Source organism: Electrona antarctica (genome assembly GCF_951216825.1).
Source record: "Electrona antarctica genome assembly, chromosome: 9".
Classification (NCBI taxonomy): Eukaryota; Metazoa; Chordata; class Actinopteri; order Myctophiformes; family Myctophidae; genus Electrona; species Electrona antarctica.
In genome coordinates this window covers 16,741,089-16,759,326 of record NC_136790.1, presented here as the reverse complement: position 1 = coordinate 16,759,326, position 18,238 = coordinate 16,741,089, and the positions used below count along the sequence as shown (strand labels likewise).

Here is an 18,238-nt window from a genome sequence, read left to right as displayed (position 1 = left end):
TTTAATATTCTGTATGTGTGTGTGTGTGTGTGTCTGTAGGCTGTTACAGGTATTATCACTTAACACTAAAGTCTAAACTGATACTGACTTCATATGCTGCAGTGCTATATCTGCTACAGTGTTGTTTTTGGCAGCACATTTCTATTTTAGTTTAGTCATAGTGTTTGGAATAAAACTTAATTTAGTTTTAGTCACATTTTAGTCACCTGGAATGTTTTAGTGTTTAGTCTAGTTTTAGTCGACTAAATATCATAAGACCTTTGTCGACTAAAGCTAGTTGATTTAGTCGACTAAAATGTATTTTGGCGGCGGGCCTTGATGCCGTCGTAATGACTGCTTTCGGCTATTTTCAGCATGCAACTAATGAATGCCACAGACGAAAAACAGTCTAAGTCCACACTATTGATCCATAATGTATAAATGATAGATAAGGGTTCAGGGTTCAGGGTTCAGGCCTTTTCGTGGAGGGGTCAGAATTAAATATGGGCTTAGACTGTTTTTCGTCTGTGGTACTCAGTGTAAAATGACTTATACTGGACCTCGTCCACTCCCTTCCTAACATTTTAGTCACCAACAGATGACATGGCACCCGTGATATACAAACAACTTGGATTCTGCATTTCATTTGGAAATCCATCTACTTCGAGTCTCCTCCTTATGTGGTACCAACATAAATACACAAAAGGGAGCTACTAGTGTGCAAACTCTATTTGTTCTGTGTTATTGTTGTTTGAAGTTCAGCACCTGCCTGTAGACATAGGACATAGGCCTACAAGGGTTATGCAGCAACATTATGCACACAAACGTATAGAAAAACATACGAGGAGATAGAAATGATAAAATCTCAAGCACTTTATTAAGTTTGAACAGTATCTTGCTTAGAAAGGCCATTTGGCATTATATAATTATATATAATTTTATTATATATATAATTATATACACATATTTTCAAATGTTGAATAACAAACAAAAAAACCCACTAGAAACAAAAACGGATGCAAATTAAAAACAGGATTAAGACAATAGTAACCAAATTAAAAATGGCCAAAAGCAAAAACCTCTTAATACATTTCAGACTGGTCCCGATACAGTTCAATACACATCCTTAAAAAAAAAAAAAAAAGAGAGACAGAGAGAGAGAAAGAAAATAAGATATAGAAGCAAGGCAGCAGAAAAGGAATGAAATATAAATAACATTATGTACAATAGGAAGAGGGGAGTGCAGACCATTTCAAACCTGGTCCAAGGGCAAAATACACAAGAGGAGGTGGGGGGGGGGGGGGGGTTGAGGACAAAGCAATGGGAGGTAAGGTACTGTATATAAACCCTAATTTATGCTCCGTCACACGACCTACAAGCTTCTCGGCTGCGACACCGTCGCTTGACAGAGGATAGATTAGACTTAAGGGAGTAGTTCAAAAATACGTATTTTCTATCTATTACACGCCCCATGAAGCCTTAGTTGAATTCATGGAGATCATTTAGTTTTTGTCGCATTCCTAAGCCTATGATTTGATTTTGATATCTTCCTAAGCCTATGATTTGATTTTGATACCTTTCAGTCGGAGAAAATGACCGATGACCCGGTCATCAAATTATTGGCTCATCAATGCAAAACAAATTCAAAAAACATATTCAAGGATTCATTTCATGGGGTGTGTAATTGATAGAAAATAAGATTGTTTTCTGAACGTAGTGTAGGAATATATAGTGTCGGAAAGAAAACTGCGATTCACCAGGAGAAACAGACTTCTCATTTCTGCCTGTGGAAAAGATTTGTCTCGATTCACAGGGACATTCAATGCTCACCTTATGCTTTATGAAACAATAACAAAAATAAAATAAAAACTCAGAAAACAATGGGTTTCAAACCGGGGGCTCAGGTGAACATGGCTTCCCTTTGTGAGGAGTAAATATAATGCAGTGTCTTTCATTCATAATGTAACTGTGGGGCAAATATGTCATGTATAAGGACTTTATAACTTAAGTCACCAGTCTGATTCGAAACCGAGAGGAATGAAGGAAGCCGTGATATCCAGACGGAACGGAAGTGCAAGGGGAAGTGAACCCGCCATGAATGGGGAAGTGAACCCGCCATGAATGGGGAAGTGAACCCAGCCATGAATGGGGAAGTGAACCCCGCCATGAATGTGAAACCGAGTGGAACTATTATGTAGAAAAGATGTGCACGATGCGATGAGAGGGAATGTTAATGGAATGGGTCCACTCCTTGCCTTTGGCCCACTTGAGCGGCCCGATGGGGCTATGTGGAAAAGCTCTACGTGAAATGGTTGGGAAAACAAATATGAGCAGGAGCAATGCTTGGAACATTAAGTAATTACATCAACCATGTTAAGAAGTGAAGGAAATAATAAAATGCTATTATTTTTGAAAACCCACCAGTGAGGCACTTTGCCGCTTTAACCTCTTAGAGCAAATGACACTTCTCCAAGTTAGCACAGTGTCACATTTCTCTTGGAATTGCAGTCAAGCGAGGCAATCACCTTTGCAAAAGCAATAAGTAATTTAAACCAAACCGTTATTAATCCCCCACGACTGTTGGAACAAGTATGACCCTCAAGCCGATTTACAGTATACTTAGCTGCACGCTGGTGCCGCACAGAGGGGAAAAAAAGCCTATCTGCAAGCACGTGAGCATGTCAATCCGCTTTTTCCGTTGCACGACACAGCACACAACAAAGTATATCAAGGCCTTCACACACCACCAACCTCTCCTCCATCTACCCCAAGTGTAATCAAATTAATGAAGAAATAAAAGGACAACAAACTAACAAAAACCTATGGGCACTTGTGATGCTTTGGAATGAGTCGACCTGAAATGACAATGGCAACGCAGCGATTGCTGAGAATTTAATTTACCATTTAAGTGAAACATCGGTCACACAGCAAAATCCTCAGTGTCAATTTAACAAATCGAGACCATTAGGAAGAGATGTGAAATAACTGAGAGATTATTTCTCACTGTCTCTGATCTCTTCTATCATTTGGTTATATCACTTCAAGGACATTTTTTTTTTTTTGGTGCAAATAATGCGTGAGCATTCAAACTATCAAACCATTGTGAACATTCAAGACCTTTGATCACTAGTGTGTGCATCATAAATTAACATTGATTGTGCTCCTTCCTTTGACAACAGTAAGCCTGATTTTAGAATTAGTTTAAAAAAAAAAATCAAAATACATCTTTTGGGTTTTTTTAATGAAGGGAAATAAACATAATTTAATTATTTTAGCTGATCTTTATAAATAAATAAATTGCCACTACAGTGAGAGTATGAACAGGCGTGTCAAACCAAAATAGGATTTTTCTAATAAACTATGTGGACATTAACTCGTATTTCAGGGCTGATCAAAAGCCTTTGAACTTTGGTCAACTGGACATGAATTTAAATGTAATTTGGCAAATCGAGGACATTTCTGGCATCAGTCATTTCCTGAGGTGACCGAGTTCAAACAGCACCGACCGCAAATCCGGAAGTGACATTAACGTAATCTTAATCTTTCATTACCATCACAGGCGGGAAATGGTGTCATGTTGATTTCAAGCCTGAGTGTTCTCAGTTGGACAGTTATTAATACAAAAGTCACTGCAAATATTTCGTGGCACAGCTCCACAAATGAAAGTAACAACGAATCCATTTTCGGAGGAATATGTAGCAACAGCAATACAAAATAAACATTCTTCGGTATCAGTGACGATCGTGATAAAAAAAAAGAACAATAAAGTTGTAAAAATGTTGACAATACAGTGTTGTGGTGTGAGAGCAGTATTAACATGCTGATTCTCTAGCAACCCATAAAAAAAAGGAATACTGTTGTATTTAATGTCCGTAAACAGAAAAGGAAATATACTGGTATGCTGAATAATGTATGGCAAACTGTGGGAATTAACAGAAAAAGGTAGCTTGTTTCACCTACACTAAAAATAGCCCATCTACAAAGCTTGTTGTGCGCTTGTAGGTATAGGCTATTTTGGGGGCGCGCAAGCTTGTAGATAAACGGCAAACCTACAAGCTCACACCGCATCACACCGCAAGCTTGTAGATGGGCTATTTTCGGCACACGTCACCGGCACCCAATGAACCATAACGTAAGTGTTAGCTTTCACTGTATGTCTAAGTGTTGGTGCATAAACGTCTCCAATTGGCTTCCAGAGTTAAAGGGCTTTGGCACTAAAGGGGAAAAAGGTGAAATAGTGACGTGAGAAGAGAACACAACAGCATCACCTCTGGAAGCTGGCTGGGTGTCGGTGTGTTCATAGTTCCCTTGTTGGCGCCCTGAGAACGAAATGGCTCTTGGGGGGGGGGGGGGGGGGGGGGGGGAGAGGGTGGGAGGGGGCGGCGGGGTCATCCTGTGGGGTCAGATACTACGTCAGTGGTTCTCAAACTTTTTTATTTTTGTATTTCAAGGACCCCCATAACAGAGTTACAGACCTTTTAGGGTTTAGAACCCTGACCATACTTTGAGAACCACTAGGCTACATCACAGTGATACTGATGGCTCACCCTCAAGCCCCAGCTTGTGGGAACTCTGCGGGGTCACAACTCTCTACAGGGCTCAGACTAAGTGTTCACAGAGGGCAGGTGACTCCTCCTATGTTTAAAAAAATATTAAATAAACAAGTACAAAATTCAAATAAAAGGTAACAAAATGGTATGTGTACTGTGTGTGTCTGGTGTTTGGGAGTGAGTGTCTAACATTGACAATAAAGCCTCATTTATACTTCGTTGGTGGCGAGTGCCACAAAAAGTAGCCAATCTACAAGCTTACAACGCACAGCGATGCAACATAGCGCGGGCTTGTAGATCGGATATGTTGCACGACACCAAGTACAAATCAGGCTTAAGTGAGCGATCCAGGCTGACTCCTGGGTTTTGCTACAGCGGAAGGATGTTGTAAAGTCCATATATTGTTTTTCTAAGTCTCCGTCACTAAATAGTAACAAAACAAATAATAAAATAAAATAAACCCACCACAAAATAGCCCCTAATACCTTTCCCTCAACTCTGGACCTTTGACAATAGCCTCTAAAGCATTAGATTTATATTCATATATATTTATATTATATATATATATATATATACTGTAGATAGCAATAAAATACATTACAAATGCCACCCTAAAATGCAGCCAAACTCAAATTTGTGTCTAAAAAAAACAAAACAAAAGATGCAACACCGTAAGTATATATACAGGGGCAGGGGAACCAAACGAGGGAGGGAAAAAGGGCTGTATTAACACACATATTACAAAATATTCAAGAAGGCATCTCAGTTATTTTCTCTGTCCGACCGCACTTGGTGCCGTTGCTCCACTGTCTGTCCCAGATCCCTGTTCCCTTTTCCTGCTGGGCAGCTCATCCACACATCCAGCTTGTAACCACTTTCATATTATCCATCCGAGTGGGAATATGCAGTTGTGTGCATCATGTGTATGTTGGTTGAGTTGTGTGTTTTAGTAGTAGTAGCGTGACCCGTTGGCCGGGGTCCCTACTTGAAGTTTGCGTAATCGGAAAAGGCATCGATATACTCCTGGACCACTTTGTAGCAGAACTCGTACTGCTCCTGGGGTGGGGGGATGGAAGAGAGAGACACCATGTTGGTCACTCAGAAATGTCGTGGCTTTCACGCAAAACACCAATACTGGGCTGGGCAATTATTAACCAAAAATATACCAGCACCAACATTTAGAACGGATAACTGACATTTCTTGGTGTACTCGTTACGTTTATTTTGGGGCCAATTATTTTTTTTTTTTATATACATCAACGTACCAAAAGTAAAAGTACTAATTGTGCAGAATGTCTCATTTCAAGTTTTCAAATGTATGAAAATCTTTTCAAAATAGCCGATCTAGAAGCTCACAATGCGTTGCATCGCGATAGTGGTTAATGTATGTTTTGTAATAATAATCAAAAAAAGTAACTAGTAACACAATATTTGGATCCGAGATGTATTGGAGTAGAAGTACAAAAATATTGGAAATTAGAAATACTCAAGTAAAGTACAAATACCTCAAAATTGTACTTAGTAAATGTACTTAGTTAATTTACACCACTGATTAGCACAGGTATATAGAGTCCTCACCAGTGTCTGCACCATGTGGGGTCTCTGCAGTCTGAGGCTTTTCACCGTCTGGAACACGTCCAGGATGCCCTCTGCCTTTACCCTCTCCAGGACTGTACTCAAAGCACAGAATGTCCCCGTTCGCCCTGCTCCCGCACTGTAAACACACACACGCAACGCACGCGCACACACACGCGCGCAAACAAACACACAAACCTCCTGTTATCCATATTCTCACACACTCGACGTCCGTGGGCAAACATAAATGCATTAAAGGACAACTTTAGTTTTTTTTCAACCAAGGTTCATGTTTTAGGTCGTTATTAGAGAAAGTAAAAGATGAGTGTTCATTTTTCTTCATTTGCTGCTTTCTTTAGTTTTAGGGATTTTAGCTGTTTTTGACAGGGGGGCGGGGGCATTCGAGCATGGGGCTAAATATATTTACAACATTTTATAGCGATTTCTTTCAATCAATCAATCAATCAATCAATCAGAGGGTTTCACATTGATTCAGCTTCAGCCTATACCTTTTTGGTCTAAATGCAAAGTTATGATGATCAAATGAAATTAATGCATTCAATGTTCAACATTCTATGACCAAACTGAACTGAACTGAAGTGTTTACCTGCAGTGTACAGTGATGGGGTGGTTGCCAGACTGCTGCTGTTGCTTCTGCACGGCCGCGATGATGTTGATCATGCCTTTGCCGTCGGCAGGGATGCCCACCTCTGGCCAGCCGTGGAAATGGAACTGACGCACCTGCCGCGCCTTGTTCTCCTGGACAAATGCACCATGGGAAGAGATTAGGAAGGAACAAACCTCAACGTGAGAGTGAGAATAATTCAGAGTTTTAAAAAAAGCAAGACCCGATATGCTAATGTGTGATTATAGTCAAGTCATGATGTCGTGGAAGTTCACATGCAGGCTTCTGACCTTCGTACCCAAAGAGAGATTCATCAATAAAAGGTGAACACACAATTACTTTTTTGCAGTTCTTAATGTTTGCAAGCACCATGCATTGAAGAGAGAGGTTACACCCAAAAGACCCTTACAGTCGAGAGCATTTATTTCATGCAATTATTTTAACCCATTTTGGGCGGGAATCTCTTTTGGTGTTAGCATTATGTTATGCTTTAGATATTGAAAAATAGCAGATCTACAAGCTCATAGCGCGCCACCGAGTGGCGCGCTACGAGCTTGTAGGTCTGCTATTTTTGAAAAATCAAAGAACGACTGACATAGAAACATAGCTTTTTCAGAAAACTGTCACGATGTAGAAGACATTTTTAGAATCTGATCTCAGGTCAAATGGGTTAAACTGCCTCTTATGTCATGAGACATACACACAGAACACGAATATTGGATGGCAATAAATCAAACGTAATTTACTAATTTTGAACCCAAAAAGAGGCAGGTTTTTCACAGCGAGTAAAATAATCACACTGCATGAATGAGGCATCACCAAATCGTTTTATGTGAAATATAAAACGATATAATTTTCATTATTTCATTATTTGTCTCAGTCCCGGATGTGTGTAATGACCGTAATGTGCAGTACGGTTCTCCCAGAGAGAGTAAATGGTAATGGTCTCAAGGGAGGCACAATGAGTAGACAATAAGCCCTGGCTGTATAACCATGACAGAATGGAATGTAGTCACAAGACAAAATGTCACAACAGTGTGGTACATCGACTGCAATACCGCTCCTGCTGCTCCGATTCCCGGGCTGATCTCCTGCTCCGTCCTCCCCTCACTCGTGAATAACACCCCGGAGATACAAGTTTAAACTCCTTCACCTGGGGCAAAGTCTCGTTCCCTACCCGGAGTGCACAAACCGTCGTCTTCCTGCTGAGAACCATGGCCTCAGATTTGGAGATGCTAATCCTCATCCCAGCCGCTGCACACTCAACCGCGAACCGATCCAGTGATCGTGTTGTAAAGCCATTATAACGTGTTGTGTATTTGATTGTCACTTACACGGTAAAACAGGCGTGTCAGTAACACTTACCCGGTTGTTGGTGACTAGGAGGTCTCGCACCGTGTAGCTCTCGCTTTCCTCTTCTCTCTTGAGCTCGATGGAAATGTCCCCGTAAACCATAACTCCATCACTGGGCCAGTACTGGCCACACTTCTCCTGCAGCACAAAACAACAACACAGTGATGGAAAAATCCATGCAGAGAGAGAGAGAGAGACAAAAGACAGGCTTTAGATTTTACAATACAAAAACAAACCTGTGCCACAGCATCAAAACTAACGTTCTAGGTAGCGGCCTTAGTACATGTAAATCGCTCTGGATTCAGAGCGTCTGCTAAATGCCTAAATAGTAACTTGTATATCTATGGTGTTGCCATCTAACGTGTAAACCTTACCGTAACTTTGAAAAGAAGAATGCGTAATTTGATTGACTACAAGCAGGTTTGTTAACAGTATAGTTAGTACAGTCAAAGGTTATGCTAAAAGGATAACCCAGAAAGCCCCAGGGGGTTTGTTTCCATTGTACTACAATTTTAATAACTCTGCATAATGACAGAATGACAACAACATTTTTTATTTCCCAGACTTATCGGTAGATGCCGGAGATTTGCGATTGTCTGGCTAGGCGAGACTATCCTTCACGTACCTGTCCCCTTTCCTCCAACTCAGCGAGACTGTCCTTCACGTACCTGTCCCCTTTCCTCCAACTCAGCGAGACTGTCCTTCACGTACCTGTCCCCTTTCCTCCAACTCAGTGAGACTATCCTCCACGTACCCGTCCCCTTTCCTCCAACTCAGTGAGACTATCCTTCACGTACCTGTCCCCTTTCCTCCAACTCAGTGAGACTATCCTCCACGTACCCGTCCCCTTTCCTCCAACTCAGTGAGACTATCCTTCACGTACCTGTCCCCTTTCCTCCAACTCAGTGAGACTATACTTCACGTACCTGCCCCCTTTCCTCCAACTCAGTGAGACTATCCTTCACGTACCTGTCCCCTTTCCTCCAACTCAGTGAGACTATCCTTCACGTACCTGTCCCCTTTCCTCCAACTCAGTGAGACTATACTTCACGTACCTGCCCCCTTTCCTCCAACTCAGTGAGACTATCCTTCACGTACCTGTCCCCTTTCCTCCAACTCAGTGAGACTATCCTTCACGTACCTGTCCCCTTTCCTCCAACTCAGTGAGCATGACTATGGAGCAGCTTCTCCACTCCCAGATCATTCTCCAGAAGTCTTCTATGGTGTGCTGCAGGGGACCCTGGCTGGCCATGTACGAGTCCTTCTGACGGTAACCCTGCCATGGGGATGAGAGAGAGACGTCAGCGGGCAGTTTAGGGAGGGAGAGGAGGTGAGAACGGAAAGCAATGACTGATAGGTGATACGCTCCCACAGTGCTGGTTGCCTCACAGTTCAAGTTCAAGTTTATTGGTCATTTAAAATAAACACACCTTATACAATGTATTCAGGGTTTTTTTGTTGAACAAAAGGGAGTGTTTGGCAGAAGCCTAGCTTATAATGCCAGCCCTTTTAATATTCAAAATAGCTATAAAAGGATGAAGATACAAAAAAACAAAACAAAAACAAGCCAAAAACAAAAACAAAACATACAAACAAAAAAACGGAAAAGGGAAAAAATATAATATAATAATGATAATTGATAATAATAATAATAATAATAATAATAATAATAAACGCTACAGTCACAATGCCAATGAAACAACTGTTGGAAATGCTCTGCCTCCAATTGTTAGAGAAGCCGACTGTGTTTTTGTGATTTGTATATATATTTGCAGTTGTGCACTGCGGCATCGATTGTTTTATAATACGTGCAGGCAAAATTACACTGTATATTACCGGTATCTGCTTATCATGTTTTGTGTTGTAGGATTTGTTGTGACATGTACAGAGACCCCTTGGGGTGACGTTGCACTAAACAACGATATACATATATGCAAAAAAAAAGAGAAAAGAAGATATATATATATATATATATATATATATATATATATATATATATATATATATTTATTTATTACATGGCTTGGTTGAATGCTTGATTCTGATTGGTCAATCGCTTAATTCAGCGGTGAGTTATCTCATGATAATGACCGCTCCGCTGTATAATGACCGCTGCCTAATCAAACCCTCTGAGCACCACCAGCTGCGCGGCTGCGCCCGCTTGATTTACTGCCGTTTCCAACATAACAGCCATGTAAACACACACACACTACTGACACACAATGTAATTTACAGCTAAACATTGCTCTTAAAAATGTTTTTGAAAACATTTGAGCGAGAAATAGACGAAGCAGGACCCGAAAATGGATTCTATTTGATCAACTCACTTCCTTGTTTTCCGACAGTGCTTCAGCCCTGCAGCTGGGCAGACGCAGCCAGCGCGAAGTTATGGAATACTTTTTTTGTTGTGTTTTGGGTCAATGGATTAATTTATGTTAGTTAGCCATGTAATAAGCGGGATAATATCTGGCTAGGTGGTCATTGTCGGGATATAATTCACCTTCAGGGAGTGTAACCAAACTCCCTGTCGGTGAATTATCTCCCGACAATGACCACCTAGCCAGATATTATCCCTTACATATATATATATATATATATATATATATATATATATATATATATATATATATATATATATATATATATATATATATATAAAATAAAATAAAATAAAAATGTGCTATGTGTATGTATGTATGTATGTGGGCAAAAAAACAAACAAACAAAAACAAACCTATATGTCTGCACAGTGCACGTAAAATCTCCTGTCCTTATGCCTGTTCAATCTCTCGGAGGCCCGACCATGCTACGACCCAACCATGTCATGACCAAACCATATTGCACTGCAATTCATTAAGATGGTTGTTTTTGTCGTCTCTTTTTTTGGTTGTTGTGTTTTGTTTGGTTTTCTTTCCGTTTCTGTTTTGTTTTTTTTCCCCTTTTTTGGTTTTTGTTTTCTTTGTTTTCTCTTTTTTACTGTTTATTTTTCTGTATACACTCAAATACTGGCCAGTATGATGCAGAATTAGGCCATTCACAACATACTGTGCATATGTACTGGCAACAAGACATTGCCCACAGATGGACAGATCTTGGAAGGGGTGGGGGGAGGGCAAGGGGGGATCTATAAAATAATTTAAAAAAGGCACAAATGTAAAAAAAAGAAAAATGTAAATGTTGACTATGTTGACTATACTGTTGAATATAATTAAGTGTTATTCAATAAACAGAACAAAAAAAAACAACGATATACACGGCTGTGTTTCACTCACATCAATGAAGGAGGCGTTGACGTAGTCGGTGTTCTCCTCTCCACGTTTGACAGGAATGATCACTCTGTTGAACTCATCTACAGGGGAGTGGACACAGAGACAAACGTGTGGCAGTGTTAATTTTGTCGATTGAAACTACCGGTATAACAAAAAAACTATCTTTCGCTGATGAAAACGAAATAAAACAACGCTATGATGGCTATAATTAAATATACTGAAAATGTCGAATATGTACTGTGCCCGCTGTCAGTGGAGTACAACCCCCACCCCCCCCCCCCCTCCACACACACACACACAGGGACAAGTGTTAATATTTGAACACCGATATCTATCAAAGAGATAATTTCAGGTAAAAACAGACATCAGTTTTTCCACTGCTGCTCTTGTAAACACACGAGCACGCAAACCGCACATTCTATATAGTCTCCGTCGTGTGGAAACCTCACGATCTCCATATTTCATATTTTTATATATTTTCTTTCATAAACAATAACATTTAAATGCCCCATTTTATACGACTACTGCCATGCTAAATTAGGCTAGTCAAAATAGCTGATCTACAACTAATTTGACAACTGTGAGCTTGTAGATCGGCTTGAAGTTTGATTACTGTGAGCTTGTAGATCGGTTTGAAGATTGACTACTGTGAGCTTGTAGACTGGCTATTTTCATTACATTTTAGGACGTTTTGGCTTATGACCTTGCAAAATAGGTTTGCACACACACACACACACACAGTCACACACACACACAGTCACACACACACACACAGTCACACACACACACACACACACACACACACAGTCACACACACACACACAGTCACACACACACACACAGTCACACACACACACACAGTCACACACACAGTCACACACACACACACACACACACACACACACACACACACACACACACACACACACACACACACACACACACACACACACACACACACACACACACACACACACACACACACACACACACACACACACACACACACACACACACACACACACACACACACACACACACACACACACACACCGAGAGAGAAAGAGAGGCTTTAAAATACAAACTTAAAACTGGATCTAAAAGTGTGTGTGTGCGCGTTTGTGCGCATACACACGCTTTGAAAAGCTTGGTGTAGTTCGGCTGTAAAAGGAAAAATAAAGAACTTAAACAAGATGCACTTTTTACAGTTACACTGTCTGACATCCCATGTTCTTAGATCAGTGGAAGTAATTGATAGATAAATTCTGACATGTTGTTTACACGTCATGTCAAGTTGGCCACTCCATCATATTCTGTTGCTCAACACAGATAGAACTTTGGGCCCAGACCGTGTTCCATATAGGTCATATTTGGTCATCTTGCCCTTTTATCATCATTTCACTCTTAGCCTACTGCCTGTTTACTCCGGGTTGTTCTCCTTATCCTATTTATGTCATGTCACCATCCACGTGCCTAATCATCTCAGACCTATATTATCCTTTATATTATTTTATCATATTTATATTATGGATTTCCTGACGCCACATTCAGATTTAATATCTTACTGCCTGTTTACTCCTTATTCGGTCTCCATACTGTCTGTCCCCAGGCAAGTTAACTCGCATACTGAGAGGCCTATTTTGATTTGAGACATGTATTTGACCTTGGTGCCTAGTGAGAAAGTAGATAGGAGTATTTCTCTCTGTCGAAAGAGTTCACAGCTAGCAGGGAAAGAATGTTATCTTCAGGTTGCCATAGCAACGCCAGCCTCTGTGCTTTCCCGGTCTATGGCCATCAATGACGGAACCAAGGAAGATGTCACAATACCAGTCTCATCATCCATGTGCTGGTCCAATGAGTGCTCGACAACCAGCACCACCGTGGGATATTGCGGAAATGAACTATTTACCAGCCAAATGAACGTTTATCAACAACTGACGTCAGATGCAGTATAAGCCAGGAAGATACTGTGAAGAGGTTCAGTTCGGATCCGTATTGGAACAATTGAATACTCTAAATTATAGTGATGTATTGTACTATTATTATTATTATCTGAACCATGTAGCACATTCTCTATGTAAATTGACTTTATTACCTACTAAAAATTACAGTTAAAACCTTAAACTTCCTCTCAGAACTTTATTTCGTCTGTCTCCAATTCGTTTTTAAGGTATCCTTCTATTTTTTATGGTACCGTGGCTGTCATTCAAGATTTAAAGGGCTACTCACTCATTTTTAAGGTAAATACAGCACGGTATTTGGTCTCCCTGCTGGGTTATTGAAGGTATATATATTTACAGTCCTTTCTAATTAGCATTACAAAATAGATAATTTATCCATTAATTGATCCTTGGGGTCGCCGGAATTTTATTTCCATCAGTAATACTGTACATGCTGACTTGACATAAACACTTAAAATGTTCAGGAACAGAAAACATTTGTAGTTTATAAGAATATCTATTTTTTATTGATACTTTCCATTACCTGAACATCGCACACTCTAAACTCAGTGCCCTCACATCACCGCAGAAAAACAACAGCTGATTAATTAAAACATCTTCACAGACGCTTTTTTTCAGAGCACGGACATCTAATCACGAACCACACCACATGTTGGAGTTCTCAGCCCGTCCTTGACTTTATTCAGTGTCCAGCTTGTAGACCAACTTTCCATTGGGTACAATGACGTATCCAATGCTAGGCTACGAGCAGGGAGAGTATAAAAGACGACGGCACCACACAGTATCTTCAGTCACTCTGTTCCAGAATGAAGGCTGCTGGAGCTTTGCTTGTTCTGCTGTTGTGTCTCTCTGAGGCTGGAGCTCAGGGAGAGCTGGGGTCGGTCAATGAGAGAGGCAACAATGTAGAACCAGCTACCCTCTTACAACCCGACATCTGGGCTGAACTGGAGAAGTTGAGAGGCATGGTGCTCAACCTAGGAACCACCGTGGTGGACATGAGAGCCGAGACCAGAGAGAGCCTGAGCAACGTGGAGGGAGAAGTGGACAAGCAGAGGGGCATGGTCGATAGCCTAGGAACCTCTGTGGTGGAAATGAGAGCAGAGACCAGCCAGAGCCTGAGCAACGTGGAGGGAGAAGTGGACAAGCAGAGGGGCATGGTGTATAGCCTAGGAGCCTCTGTGGTGGAAATGAGAGCAGAGACCAGCCAGAGCCTGAGCAACGTGGACGAAGAAATCAAGGATCAGAGGAACTCAGTGAGTGATCTTCGGGTGGAGCTGGGCATCACCAAACACGAGATGGAACGAATGGCCAAAAAAAATGCAGGTCAGGATGTTTAAGAAACTACAATGCTTTTTGTGCTAAATGTGATTTCAAAAGATTAAGCTTGAAGAAGTTGTGAAAGTACAGGCTGATGTGTGTATTTCACTGTAATTTTCTTCTCTTCAGAAATGGTTGCCAAATTGAGTGCCAGTGAGAAAGAGCTGAAAAACCTTCAGGTCAGACTGAGCAGCAGTGAGACCGAAGTCCAGCACCTACAGACCAGACTGGGTACCACTGAAGGCCAAGTCCAGCACCTACAGACCAGGTTGAATACCACTGAAGACCAGGTCCAGGTCTTACAGACCAGGTTGAATACCACTGAAGACCAGGTCCAGGTCTTACAGACCAGGTTGAATACCACTGAAGATCAGGTCCAGGTCTTACAGACTAGACTGAGCAGCAGTGAGAAGAACATGGAGGCCTTGAAGAAAGACAGTGAAGGTGATAACTGATAAGAACACAGTTATATTCAGTGGATGCAAGTGGGAGAGGATGGTGTTGGGGGAAAAAAATACTTTAGCGTTAATAGATTCTGTGTTGATAATGCAAACTGTGATTTAAAAATGGAGCTTGAAAAAGTTGTGAATGTACTGGCTATGTTTAAATATTATATAATTATGTTGTAATTTTCTTCTCTTCAGAAATGGTTGCCAAATTGAGTGCCAGACTGAGCAGCAGTGAGACCGAAGTCCAGGTCCTACAGACCAGACTGGGTACCACTGAAGACCAGGTCCAGGTCCTACAAACCAGACTGGGTACCACTGAAGGCCAAGTCCAGGCCCTACAAACCAGACTGAGCAGCAGTGAGACCAATGTGGAGGCCTTGAAGAAAGAAAGTGAAGGTAATTAGAACTCAATGATGTCCACTTTGTCCAGTGTTATTTCATTTTAATTGTAATTGATAGGGATGTCCGATATTGACTATTTTGCAGATATCCTACATTCCGATATTGTCCAACTCCTAATTTCCGATACCAATATCAACCGATACCGATATATTTCACTGAAGCATATTGCTTTGATGCCTAAAACATTAACGAGCATCAACGAGCTTCAGCTGAACAGACACACACTTGCCCTCTGCACTGTCTGCAGTGCGCTACAGTATTTTCGCTACAGTAATTTCTCTCCAAAAGCCCTTTATTATGATATAGTATGATTAGGATTACTGTGATTATGGTAAGCTCACATTTCATATCACATCACAACACCATACAGTAAGAACTACTGTAACTTATATCATATTTTTACTTGGATATGCATTTATCAGGCGATAATATCGGACATCCCTAGTAATTGATTGTATATGATCTACCCAAATGAAACTACAGGTGAATTTATGCTTGAATTAATATTAATGTTGTTGATTTCAGCCCAGCTTGCTCAGCTGTCCACCGTAGAGACCAGGCTCACTGACACCGACAACAAAGTGCAGGAACTGTGGAGTAAGTGCATTTATATATTTTTTTGTTAAGCATTATATTTCCCAGATACACAAAAAAAAACATAATCATAAGTATATGGAGATTTAACCCATTTTGGGTGGGAACCCATTTTGGTGTTAGCATTATGTTATGCTTTAGCTATTGAAAAATAGCAGATCTACAAGCTCATAGCGCGCCACCAAGTGGCACGCTACGAGCTTGTAGGTCTGCCATTTTTGAAAAATCGAAGAACCACTGACATAGAAACATAGCTTTTTCAGAAAACTGTCAGGATGTAGAAGACATTTTTAGAAACTGATCTCAGGTCAAAATGGGTTAATATAGGACTGATTATAATATTATTAACAGTTTTATAATGTTCCTGTGTTGACAGACAAGCCACAGGTGGCCTTCTCTGCTGGTTTGGGTGCATCAATTGGACCAGTTAGTTCTGCCACCACTCTGGTCTATAAGAGAGTCATCACTAACATCGGCAACGCATACAATCCATCTACAGGTAGGTGGCGATTAAGTCTTGTTAATTAACTTTATTAATTCATTAAATAATTAGCAACTACTTACACAATTGCATAATATCACTGTCAGATGGAAACGGCTAGTAACAGGATCCAAAACGGTTACTATTCAGGAAATGAGATAAAATAGTTTTTCCAATGGATCGCAAGCTCTTGTTAACACTTTTCTTTGGTTCAATGTGTTTATTTGTTTGTTTGTTTTTAGGTATCTTCACATCTCCCGTTAAAGGGGTGTATCACTTCACTTTTACTGCAGCTCTCTGGATTACACAAAATGATTTTTATATTGAAATGTATAAAAATGGTCAGCGTGTCCTGCATAACCAGGGAAACAATAATCATGGACGGATGGAGTCCATTTCAAATGGAATGATCCTAGAGATGGAGCAGGGTGACACAGTTTACATGAGAATACCTGGGGGAAGCCTCTATGACTCCACAAGCAACTTCACCACATGGAGTGGTGTTCTGGTCTATTCTATGTAACACTGCTACTGGTACCATTACTCTATAGAGTGTATTCTGTGTAACATTGTTACTGGTACCATTACTTTATAGAGTGTATTCTGTGTAACACTGCTACTGGTACCATTACTTTATAGAGTGTATTCTGTGTAACACTGCTACTGGTACCATTACTTTGTAGAGTGTATTCTGTGTAACACTGCTACTGGTACCATTACTCTATAGAGTGTATTCTGTGTAACACTGCTACTGGTACCATTACTTTATAGAGTGTATTCTGTGTAACACTGCTACTGGTACCATTACTCTATATAGTGTATTCTGTGTAACAGTGTTACTGGTACCATTAGCTTACAGAGTGTATTCTATGTAATACTAGCTACTGGTACTTAATCGGTGAATAAACACATATTCAAAAGCACAATTGTCTGTTTATTGTATGTTTTACTGATTCTGTTTTAGCACTATAATAATTAATCTAGAATTCCAAAGATGTGTTTATATGCAGTATATCATCACTGTCAGGTGGAAACCTTGTATGTTCAAACTGTTACTTTTCAGTAGGTGTTGCACGATTATGAAATTATGACCGATATCAGATTATTTGCAGGGTCATATCTACCGATACCGATTCTGACCAATTCCAATATTATACAGAGGACGACAATGGAAACAATCCTAAATCCTAGGTCCTAGGGGCGTGGCCCAAAGCCCATTTGATTTGGCTTTTGTTCTAGACTAGAGGTACTAAAGACACTTTTGAAAACTTCCTCTGCTGCCTTAACCCATTTAGGCCTGACATCGAAATAAAATAAAAAGTCTTCTGAAATAATATATATTCAAAGATTTGTGCCGCATTTTCACAATTTTTCAAAAATAGCAGACCTACAAGCTCGTAGCGCGCCACTCGGTGGCGCGCTATGAGCTTGTAGATCTGCTATTTTTCAATAGCTAAAGTATAACATAATGCTTAGTTAAAACACCAAAAGGGGTTCACGCCCAGAATGGGTTAACATTAGAAATACACAAAACAAAAAGCGACAGAGACAGGCAGACTGGCTGCTCTGTGAGTACAAAGCCATTGACGTCACATTGTTATTGCATCATCAATATGTGTGGAAATAATCTGCATCATTTTGAGACCGATCCGATACCGATATGGCATTTTTATTCATTATATT

At 40.5% G+C, this 18,238-nt stretch overlaps 2 protein-coding genes across 8 annotated transcripts in view; one reads left to right on the top strand and one right to left on the bottom strand.

Annotated features, from left to right (window-relative positions):
- Positions 1-834: 834 nt before the first annotated feature.
- ptpra (protein tyrosine phosphatase receptor type A) overlaps positions 835-18,238 on the bottom strand; it is a 58,565-nt gene continuing 41,161 nt past the window's right edge. For all 5 annotated transcript variants that reach the window (XM_079510493.1, XM_079510494.1, XM_079510496.1 and 2 more), the window contains 6 exons: positions 11,355-11,431; positions 9,224-9,358; positions 8,095-8,220; positions 6,712-6,863; positions 6,108-6,243; positions 835-5,585 (listed from right to left, as the gene is read on the bottom strand). In XM_079510493.1, the coding sequence (XP_079366619.1) occupies positions 5,511-5,585; positions 6,108-6,243; positions 6,712-6,863; positions 8,095-8,220; positions 9,224-9,358; positions 11,355-11,431 (701 nt within the window). In that variant the 3' untranslated portion in view covers positions 835-5,510. The remainder of the gene's footprint in view (positions 5,586-6,107; positions 6,244-6,711; positions 6,864-8,094; positions 8,221-9,223; positions 9,359-11,354; positions 11,432-18,238) is intronic.
- LOC306929837 (uncharacterized protein) lies at positions 13,300-17,466 on the top strand. 3 transcript variants are annotated; one of them, XM_079510573.1, is made up of 8 exons: positions 13,300-13,635; positions 13,917-14,635; positions 14,759-14,939; positions 14,982-15,073; positions 15,274-15,474; positions 16,006-16,077; positions 16,451-16,573; positions 16,798-17,466. In XM_079510573.1, the coding sequence occupies exons 2-8, from the start codon at positions 14,119-14,121 to the stop codon at positions 17,076-17,078; spliced, it is 1,467 nt and encodes a 488-aa protein (XP_079366699.1). In that variant the 5' UTR covers positions 13,300-13,635; positions 13,917-14,118; the 3' UTR covers positions 17,079-17,466. The 3 variants fall into 3 exon arrangements, with proteins under 3 accessions (XP_079366699.1, XP_079366698.1, XP_079366697.1); XM_079510572.1 differs by having other exon boundaries at positions 13,300-13,591; positions 14,759-15,073; XM_079510571.1 differs by having other exon boundaries at positions 14,759-15,073.

Coding starts and splice junctions, on each gene's coding strand:
- LOC306929837 (XM_079510572.1), top strand. CDS start 14,119: ATGAAGGCTGCTGGAGCTTTGCTTGTTCTGCTGTTGTGTCTCTCTGAG. Junction 16,078..16,450: donor CAAAGTGCAGGAACTGTGGA/GTAAGTGCATTT, acceptor CTGTGTTGACAG/ACAAGCCACAGGTGGCCTTC. Junction 16,574..16,797: donor CGCATACAATCCATCTACAG/GTAGGTGGCGAT, acceptor GTTTGTTTTTAG/GTATCTTCACATCTCCCGTT.